This window comes from Chrysochloris asiatica, unplaced genomic scaffold (genome assembly GCF_000296735.1).
Source record: "Chrysochloris asiatica unplaced genomic scaffold, ChrAsi1.0 scaffold00404, whole genome shotgun sequence".
NCBI classification, from domain to species: domain Eukaryota; kingdom Metazoa; phylum Chordata; class Mammalia; order Afrosoricida; family Chrysochloridae; genus Chrysochloris; species Chrysochloris asiatica.
This window is the reverse complement of record NW_006408922.1, coordinates 578,355-588,777: the sequence shown is the minus strand read 5'-3', so window position 1 is coordinate 588,777 and position 10,423 is coordinate 578,355. Positions and strand designations below refer to the sequence as shown.

Sequence of the window (10,423 nt, the reverse complement as noted above, 5' to 3'; positions counted from 1 at the left end):
TCCTCTCTCATTAGCTTCTGCAGTGCTTCAGGTTGAACTGTGGTGAGAGAGACAGAGGTGAATGACAGAACGACTGCCCTGACAGCCCCACTGCCCTAAGTCTTCCATTCCAGTCCCACTCCTTTCCCTTTCCTGAATTTGTCTTTTGGAAGAGGGTCCTTAACTTCCACCTACTGAAACTATGCATGGTGATATGTCCACAAACAAATGTGCACTGAGCTGTTCATATTGTCAGCCACTGAGAGACGCTGTAGGGCATAGGCACCTCATGATATACATACACACAGAGATTTGTATGGAAATCTTGGCACATTCTGATATATAGACCCTTATGCTCACACTGTTATGCTTCCACACATTGTCATAACTTGTTCAACATTCCAAAAATGTATATCAGTGTATCATCCTGTACCTAGTACATATACCATCACTATCTCAAAGATCATCCAGAGTCATGCACAATCACACAAGTCCAACTGCACACACCACCTAAAGCTTTTATGTATTTGTCACACATAGAACCACACCTCCAGGTTTAGGACTTTGGTGTTTTTATTGTACAAAAGCTTTAAAGGTCCAGGCCAGGGGGTGTCTAGGGCCCGGAGGGTTGGATTGTAAAGACCGCAGCAGGCTAGAACAACTGTTCTTATCTGGGGGGAGGACACCACCCCTGCCCTCATGAGCTCAGTGGTGCTACCACAGTGGCAGTGGTGGTGGGAGGCATGGGGCCTGTGGGGAAAGATCCTGTGGGTGAACCCAACAGGGGTCCTGGGAAAGGCATAAGATGGCTAACAGACCCTGACAGCACCACGGGGCCCAGGCCTTGGTAAAGATGAGCAGTACCAGGTGGGCCCAGTGTCAAGCCTGAGGCCACCTCCCCACAATTCCCACTGCCACTTCCCCCAGCCACTACCATGAAGCCACCAGCCGGGCCTTCGACTGTTCCTGTACCCCCCAGGCCTGATCCTCGTTTCTTTTTCCCTTTTCCAGATGCCTTGCGATTCCGAGTCTGAATTCCATCCTTCCGCATGGTCAGTGGACGATTCACCTGTCAAAAGGGAGGCCATGGGTATTCTCCACCTTCAGACACTTAACTTTATGTCTCTACCAGGCATACCCCCTCTACACCTTATTTTTATGAATAGGGAATCAGCTCAAGGAATAGGAATTCCTAAGGAATCCTAATATTGTGAGGTCCTAAGCTCGGGAAAGCCTCCAAAGAGCTGCCCCAGGTCAAGTGCAGGGAAGCAAAAGTCAGCTGACAGCTGAAGGTGGGGACAAGGGGAGGCGGAAGGAAACGTGAGATGGAGGAAGGAAAAGCAAGTAGAATAAAGGAATAATAGAGGAGAGAGTGGAAGGGAGAAAGGAGATGTAGAAAGGGAAAAAGGAGGATGAATGAGTAGGACTAATAGAGAAGGAAGGAGAAAGGAGAGAAATACAAGAGGAGGAAAGAGGAAAGAAAGGGAGGCAAACAGGTAGGAAGGAAAATGGGAGAAGGGGGATGAAGAAGAAAAGGGAAGGGAGAAAGGAGAAGGGAAGGGTTTTAATGGGAAGAGATGATTCAGGGAAGAGCAAGAGCAGAGTGAAGGCTGAAGGGACATTCAGAGAGGCAGGGTCTCACTTGATGTAATTTGTAGTAGAGGCCACAGGCATTGCACACAGGGTCCCCACTGGCATTTCTTCGCCACAGCGTTGTAGTTGTTGTCTGGCAGTTGGTGCACTGGGTGCCTGCCCGTTTGCTGACAATCTGGGGGAAGAGAAGATGTGAGGATGGAAGTGGGGAGAAGGGGTTCACAGAGGATGTCAGGAAGGCAGGGCTCCTATAGTAGGCGTTCTTGTACAGAATGAGAATAGGGGTATTTACAGAGTGCATGCCTATGGATTCTGTATGGAGTAAGAATGGAACTTCCTGTATGAGATAAGGGATTTTTTTATATTGTATGAGACACTATATCATTGGCTGCACATTGGAATTCCTTGGTCGTGGTGTGCTGTCGAGTTGGTTCCAACTCATAGCAACCCTATATAGGATTTCAGAGGTAGTAAATATCATCTCTACTGAGCAGCAAGCCTCATCTGTCTCTCGTGGAGTGGCTGGTAGATTCAAACTACTGACCTTTTGGTTAACAGACCAATGTTTAACCACTACGCTACCAGAGCTCCTTTGGAATCTCTTGGGGAGTTTTAAAATCCGGATGCTCAGAGAGTATCCAAGACCAATTAAGTCTGGGGGAAGGGATGCAGCCCCCAGTTATTTTGAAGCACCCCAAGCTGATTTCAATGTGAGGTCAAGGATGAAAACACTGCTGTGCACAATGAGGACAGAGGTTCTGTATGGCTTAAGGATAAGGATTCCCATTTGAAGCCTCTAAAAGGAGTCCTGGTATCGCAAGGTCATTTGAACTGCAAGGTCTTTTGAACCACAAGGTTGGTGATTCAAACTCACCAGCCACTTCTTGGAAACCCTATATAGGGTCACTATGAGTTGAAAATGACTGCACAGCGACCAAGGTAGGTTGAGGATAGGTGGTCCTGTACACAATTGGGTTTCTGTATTAGATAAAGACAAGAGTTCCTATATGGAGACAGGGGTTCCTATACAGGATGAAAAGTAGATTTTCTGTAGAGGGTGAGGACAGAGATTCCTGTTTGAGGGGAAGGCAGGTATTTCTATACAGAATGACAGGAAGTTGTCTGTATAGGACAAGGGCAAGGATTTCTGTATAGTGTTAGGACCAGGCTTCCTAAACAGGGTGGTGGCAGTAGATTCCTGTAATTATGAGGACAAGGATTCATATGTGATGAGAGGACAGGGACTCTCACCCAGCATGAGGGTGTTCAGGGTGAGAACAGTAGTCCCCTGGAATCTTACCAGGCGCTTCTTGGGCCGGATGAGGGGCCTGTTCTGTCCATTCATCTTGTGATAGAGGCCACAGGCATTGCACAGATAGTGGCCTGTCCTATCCCTCCGCCACAGTGGAGTGGCTGTTGCTCCGCAGTTCACACACTCCCTAGCCTCTGGTGGAGTGGGTAGAGGAGAAGAGGGAGCCAGGCTCAGATCAACTTTGTCTTAGATCACTCAACCCCACTTTAACCTCCCTGTCCCCTTTTGAAAAGCTCACCACAGGGTGGCAGGGGCAGAGTTCCACGAAGCTTAGGTGAGGAATAGGTCCCTGGAGTGAGGGGGCTCCCAGTGGGGGAGAAGAAGGCACTGGAAAAATCGGTGCCCCCGTAGGCACTGCTAGGGACAGGGAGTGATGAAGGCAGTGCAGGCCCCAGGGTCAAGAGGTCTGGACTCATCCGCTCTGTCTTTAAGGTCTCCAGGAAACTGGTGCTGCCTTTCCCATCTGGATCTTCAGGGGCCTGGGGAGGGGAGTTCTCACGTGTGGGGCACACAGTTGAGGCAGGGTAGAGCCCAGTCTTGCCATAGGCCCAGCCAGCATATGGTGGTCCCCCTGGAATCCCCTCCATACAGTTGAGCAATGGGTACACCTGAAAGACTGTTGGAAGATGGATATGGGACAGAAGGAAGAACAAAGAGAAGAGGTCAGTCTTAGGTCACCACACCCCGCTTCAGAGTGCAATGGTGTCCAACACAGTGGTCAAGTTTCCAACCTTTCCACAGGTTTCCAGAATAGTTGGGTGAGTCTTATATCTTGACCTCTATTGGTCACTCTTACAACTGCAATAACCTCAACCTTTCCAGATAGATTGTGCGAATGACTCATTTGACAACTATGGCACCCATCACATGTTTCCAATATTACTTCTCAATATGGCTGCCCTAATATGGCAGATTGAAGAGCATTGGAGTTCCCACGTCTGGGCTTAACTAGGGGGAGTGGTCAATACATCTATATGAAAAGCTTCCAGTTATTTCCAAGATGACCTCCTAGTGGGAATCTGACCTGACTGAAGGTCTCCATGGCAACCCCAACAGCATCCAACCAATGCCAAAACCACCACCTAACGAAGTTACCTGGGGAATGTCTATAAGCTTCAGTGTCCCGGTAGTAGGCCAGTGCAGCAGCTGCAGCAGAGGCGGTGCTCGGAGCAGTGGAAGCGGCTGATGCATCCAAGCCTTCAGGCCCAGAAGGGAAGAAGACCCCCGACTCTGGTGCTGAGGACACTAGGGCAGGATCCACAAACTGGGGCAGGGACTCTGAGGTCCCCAGGGCCCCCAGGCCAGGGAACTCCATGGGGCCTCTGCGGTTTAATCTGTGAAGATAGAAGGGGGAATTTCAGACACAGGAATTCTCCTCCTCCTCCTCTTTCTCTCCTTTCTCCTTCCTTCTCCTCTGTCCTCTCATTCCCCATATTCCTTATCTCCACCTTCCTATCACCCTCCTCCTCATCTTCTTCTTTTTCCTTTTCCTCTCTCTCCTCTCTTGCCATTCCTCCTCCATCTCTCCCTGGTTTTCCACCCCATCCCCTCGCTTCCCATCTTTCCCCTTCTCTCATCTTCTTCTGCTTGCTCCTCCCTCCTTTACCTTCTCTACTTTCATCCCTTCTTTTTCCTTCTCTTCTTCTTCTTCCTTCCTATTCCTTCTCTTCTACTTCTTGTCTTCCTTTATCACCTCTTCTCTCTCTCCCTTTGTACCATCTCTCTTCCTCCCATGTCTTCTTTTCCCTTATTTCCTCACCTGTCTTCTTTTCTTTCTCCCCTTCCTCATTCCCTCCTTCTCCCTTTTCCCCTCATCCTTGACTTTCTCTTCTTCTTTGCTCTCTTCTTCTTCTTCCCTTCTACCTTTTCCTCTCCCTTCTCCCACATTTCTCCTTCCCTTCCTTCTCTTCTCTGCCTCCAGCTTTTCTTCTCATTCTCTTCCCTTCTCTTTTTTCATCAGCCTCATCCCCTCTTCCCCTTCTACATCTCCTCTTCTCCTCTTTCCTCTTACTACTCCTTTTCTCCCAGCTCCTCTGCTCTTTTCCCTTCTCCTTTCTCTCCTTCCTTCCTAATTCATCTTTCTTCTCTCCCTCCTCTTCTGATCATCTTTCTCTCCCTTCCTCATCTTCTCCTCCCCTCCTCCTCCTCTAGTTCCTCTTCTTATTTTCCCCCTCCCCCTGTACCCCCCCTCCTGCCCAGAAGAGTCTGGGTGGGGTGGGATGGTGTAGACACAGGGTCCCTTGAATCCCTTGGTAGCCCCTCTGGGTCTTTGGGGTTCACCCTCCCATGCTCCCTAACTTCATTCCTATCTATTACATCTTGCCCTCTGACTTTCTCAGAAACCCCATGGTTTCCGGTTTGATTTCCCCCTCCCCCACCTCCGTTGGGTCTACAGACAGGGGGCCCTCTCAGTTCCTCCCTGCCCCATGGGGGGGTCAGTATCCCCCACTGCTTATCTTTGCCATCCCCGCCCAACTTTTGAAATTGCCCCAAGGCCACCGGCTTCCTCCAAGAGGGGGCAAGGTGGGAGGTGTTCCCTCTACCCCTACCTTCTCCCCTGCCATAGTTCTGTTTTCAGGCTCCTTCAATCGCCACCATTCCTAGGCCTCAGTTTCCCTATCTACCAGATAGGAGGTGGTGGTAGGGGCTGAGCTGAGACCTATGAGATTCCAGCTGCCCTCTTTGTCTCTGTCTTTCCCTATGTGTGTCTGTCATTCTACCTCTCTGTCTTCATATCTCTATCTCCCTAATTCTGTTTCTTCCAAGTCTAACGGTCTTTCTCTCCCATCTCTTTCTATGCTTCTACAATATATCTGGCCCTCTTTCTGTGTGCTTTTATGAATGTCTATTTTTTCCCCTCCTTTTCTGTCTCCCTGTGTTTTTATCTCTGATCGTCTCTCTCCGTCTTTATTTCTATCTCTGTTTCTTTCTCTCTCTCTCTCTCTCATTCTTTCTCATCTCACACTATATATCTGTGTGTGTCTCTCTCTCCCTCTGCACTCACCTCTCTGAATGCTTCTCGGCATTTCCCATCTCCATCTGTCTTTCTGAGTCTCTCACTCTGTCTTTTTCTGCCTGTTTGCCTCTTCCCTCTGTCCTTTTATTTGGTACCTCTTGGCCTTCTTTCCATGATTCCCACACCCCTGACCATACCCCACTGCTCACAGCCCAGGAAAGGGAACCAGGAAACATGGGTTCCAGTCCTGCCACTGCCAAGCCCTGTGAATCTGAGGGGCCTAGTTTCCTTGCATGTAGGATAGGGTGGCATGGATGGAATAAAACCCCACCTACATGACCCATTGTGCTGACAGGGTAAGGATTGGGCCCAGAGTTGGGGTGAACTGGAAAAGAGACAGGCCTGTGAATGCATCCACCACTACCCCCTCTCTGCCCTAGCGTCCTACTGTCTTTTCCTGGGAAGGATGTCTATGATCTCTCCATCTTAGCCTCCAACTCTCTCTTCTCTAAATCTTTGTTAATCTCTGTCTTTTCAGGAGTCTATCTAGGACTATCTCTCTCTGCATCTGTATCTTATCTTCTTTCTCTGTTCTAGGTCTCTCTCTCTCAAACTCTCTTTCTTTCAAACTCTCTTTCGTATGAAAGAGAGAGTACTCTCTGTGTCCCTTGCTCTTTCTTTGACTCACTGTTTCTAGCTGTTTCTCCTTTCCTTCTTTTCATGTCTCTATCACTTGTTCTTTCCCTCTTCCTCTATCTCTGTTGTCCTCCTCATTTGTCTCTCTTTGTTTCTCCCTCCTTTTCCTCTGTCTCACTTGCTCTCTTTCTGCCTCTATCCATGTTATTCCCACATCCTCTCATTCTCACTTCACCTGCTCCAGTCCCATTGCCCCCCATCCTTATACTTAGCACCTTGTCAGGTCCACGGCTGCCCACCCCTCCCATGACAGGGGCCCAGCCCCCCCACCCCCAGTTATCACTCTCTGGACAGAGATAAAGTTTATCTCGAGGCTGGGGGATATGAAAACTCCTTATCAGCTGCCCCACTAGAGTAAGTGCTGCCCCAACGGCAACAGACAGCAGCCTGGCACCCTCGCCTCTCCCTCGGCCCCAGCCCCTCACCCCAGGTAACAGCCCTGCCCCAGCCCTCAAGGGAGGGTCCCAAGGGACTGAAAGGAGCAGAGATGGAGTTTTAGGGTCAGAAAGGAGGCTTAGGGGATTAGAGGCAGACTTCTGGGGTAAGACGTGAGGTTGAGGAGTCAGTCAGAGAGAGATGTAACCATGGAGTTTGGGAGAAGCGGATATGAATTTTGAGCAGAGACAAGTCTGGAAGTTCAGGAAACACGTTTTGGGTTCAGAAATAGGTTGGGAAAGCAAAAAGGGGGTTGGGGATCAGATGTGAAATTTGAGTCAGAGCTAAAGATTAGAAGTTGGAATTGGGGTTTGAGGATCATAGAACAGTTTGGGAGATTCAAGGGTTTTGCTGGAACAGAGGTGGAGTTTAGGTGTCAGAGGTGGGTTTAGGCAGACAAAAATGCAATTGGTGATTAGAGATGGGTTATAGGAATACACGTGGAATTTGAGAAGCTGAGATCGAATTTGGATGAAGGAAGGTTTAAGGCTAAAATGAGATTTGGGGTAGCAGGCAAAGACAAGTTTTAGGGCAGAAATAGGGTTCAAGTAATGCAGGAATGAGGGTTCATGGACTTGGTGCTTGAAGTGACAAAGAAAGATATTTTGGCAAGCATGCGGGAGGTTGGAGGGAATAAGTGATTCCGGATGATCACAAGGAACATATACCAAGTGTGAAAGGTAGAGATGGGGGTCAGAGGCTAGAGCTAGTTTTGGTAGGGCCAGAGAGAGGCTTGGAGGTTCAGAGAGGGAGTTTGGGATATAGACAGGTTGCAGAGCAGATGAGAGGTTTGGGAGCAGAAATGGGCTTGGGGTAGCAAAAGTGAGGGTTGGGAAAGAACGCAATGAAGCGTCTGAGTGAAAGTCAAATTTGGGGCCAAGGTAAGGTTTTGAGGTAATGAAAGCATGTCCTAGTGGGCAGAAATAGGATTTTGGGAGACAGACCTGAGCCATGAGAAGCAGAGTTAAGGGACTGGGGGAACAGAGATGTCTTGGAAGAAGTGGATTGGAGTCAAGGCAGAAAGGTGGGGCTTGGGAGGTAGACTTGGATACAGAGATGGGGTTTGGAAAGACAGAGGTAGGTATCAGGGAGTTGTGAAGGGATTCAGAGGTGGCAAATACTTTGGGGACTAGTAGTGTATTGGGGAGCTTGGTGCAAAATAGAGGAATAGCCATGAGGTAAGGGACAGCAGATATGGGGTTTGCCTTGCTGGGGGCTCTTTGGGAGCTAAGACTGACCTGTGCTGGTGGGTGCGGAGGGTTCAGCTGCCTCAAGGATGTGACGAGCTTGAGCTTGGTGTGATCCCAGGAGGTGTCCTGGCTGGCCTTGGCCTTTGAGGCTCCTTTCCTCCCTCCCTTCCTCCCTCCCTCCCCTCACCCTCCTCCCTCCTCCAGGGAGTGGCTGGTGCCCCAGTGGGTGGGGCGGTCCAGGGGAGGGGGCGGGCTCCCTGCTGTGGGGCACCTCATGGACACTGGGGGTCCTCTCTGAACCCACCTGTCTACCTTGTGAATTCTTGGACCCTGTTTGCCTTGGGCTGTGGTGGACTTCAATGTCCAGCCAAGTGAAATGGATTAAAACCAGATAACCTGAAAATAGCAGATATGGTTTCATGACTTAACTTATTCGAGCTTTGCCATGAGTACTTGTAAAGCCCCTACTGTGTCTGGGTCACATGTGAGCTGGGCCTTTATGTATGTGAATCATCCTAGCTACAGGGAGAGGAGGGTTGCGATTGTACCCATTTTGCAGGTGAGAAGAATGAGGCTTAAAGAGATTCAGTGAAATTTGAACCAGAGCCTGTAGGACACCTTGATTACCCAGGCCCAGTCTGAGGACCAGACCAGGGTTGTCAAGAGACAGGGGCACATTCACTCAGAGCCCCACTGGGGCTTACGCCAGCTCTGGCCTGCCCTGGGCCAGCAGATAAGTCTTATCAGATGGAGGCTACCGTGGCTGTTGGTCGTGGTAACAGGCTGTCTTGGGATGGGGGGCGGGGCGCGAGAGTGCCCAGTGATGCAGCCTCAACTTCTCATCCTCCATGCTGCCTTGGAGGTGGGAAAACTGAGGTGGAATGTGGGTTTGGTTTCTCTATGGGTCTTTAAGGAGTGGGATAAGGTAGGGAAAAGGAAGGAAGCAGAGAAGTAAAAGGACAGAGACAGGAAGAGAGGCAGAGAGATAGAAAGAGACTGAAATAGAGATAGAGAGAGATGGAAATGGGGAGACACAGAGAGTGACAGATTAACAGAAAGAGACAGAAAGCTGGAAGGAGACAGAGTATAGATAGACCAAGAAAGAGGGGAGACTCACAGAGACCGTTAAAGACAAAGAGAAAGGCAAAGTAAACAGCCGCAGATAGAGATGGACAGAGGGAGAAAGAGAGTCTGAAAGTGACAGACTAAGAACACAGGTGGTGACACTGAGAAGGGAGACAATGATGATGTAGAAAGGGGACAGAAAGACATTCAGAGTCAGAGAGTCGGACAGGAAATTTGGAAGACCCCAGATGGCAGGCTAGGCCAAGCCCAAGTGCAAGTGGTGCTGGGGGACATGGTCACTATGAGGAACCCCAGAGGGTTTCTAGACCTCTGTACCTCAGTCCTGTACCCCAGTCTACCCTGCCCCAACACCTCCCCACAGCAGTAAAACTGACAACCACCACAGGATCTTTGTGTAAAATGATCTGATGCGTGCAGTAGATGGCCAGTTTGGGGGTCCCCATAGGGCATAAGGGACTCCTGGTGTGACGTTGTTCATTAATGCGCTTGACTGCAACATCCACTTGGACCAGCAGGCCTGTGGTTCAAGTTCACCAGCTGCTCCACGGAAACCCTATACAGGGTTGCTATGGGTAGGAACCCGACTCGACAGCACTTAACAACAACAACAACACAGGGCATAAGACCCCATAAGACCACTCAGACATGGCATTGGGGTTTCAATGAGGGGCAGGGAGCTCTCCTGACCATCCATTTTACTGTTAGGGAGAGACCAATACCCAAAGTGGACAGACGACATGGGTAGAGTTCCAAGTCAATGAGATCTCCTTGCCCAGTAGCCCACCCCAGAGAAAGCTTATCATGCTCATTTGATCTTTCTGAGCCTCCTTGTCCCCATGTGTAAAATGAGAGCTTTGAGGAAGAAAGAGAACCAAGTCACAACTTTCCATTTATTGAGCTCCTGTTGTGTGTCATGTTGAAGCTCCCTTAGTAAGAATGAGGACAACGAAGACATCTATGACTCAAGGGCCAATGGCTTCAATACACAGATTCCAGAGTCAACCCACCTTGCTTCATAGACTGCTCTTATTACCAACTAGCTATAATGCTCTGGCTGAGTTACTGTTCCTTCTGAACTTCAGTGACTCACCTGCAAAATTAAGTAACAATAGTAGCTACTCAGTAAGGAGATGTGGGGGACTAAATGAGTCTTGATCCATCACTTGAACCTGAAAT

General features: G+C 49.4%; 1 protein-coding gene across 1 annotated transcript; it reads right to left on the bottom strand.

Moving 5' to 3' along the window:
* Positions 1-537: 537 nt before the first annotated feature.
* Positions 538-8,307, bottom strand: GATA1 (GATA binding protein 1 (globin transcription factor 1)). Its single transcript, XM_006876656.1, has 6 exons — positions 8,210-8,307; positions 3,980-4,218; positions 3,123-3,500; positions 2,873-3,018; positions 1,622-1,747; positions 538-1,048 (listed from the first exon to the last, which is right to left on the bottom strand). Exons 2-6 carry the CDS (start codon positions 4,197-4,199, stop codon positions 677-679), a joined length of 1,242 nt encoding a protein of 413 aa, XP_006876718.1. The 5' UTR covers positions 4,200-4,218; positions 8,210-8,307; the 3' UTR covers positions 538-676.
* Positions 8,308-10,423: the final 2,116 nt, after the last annotated feature.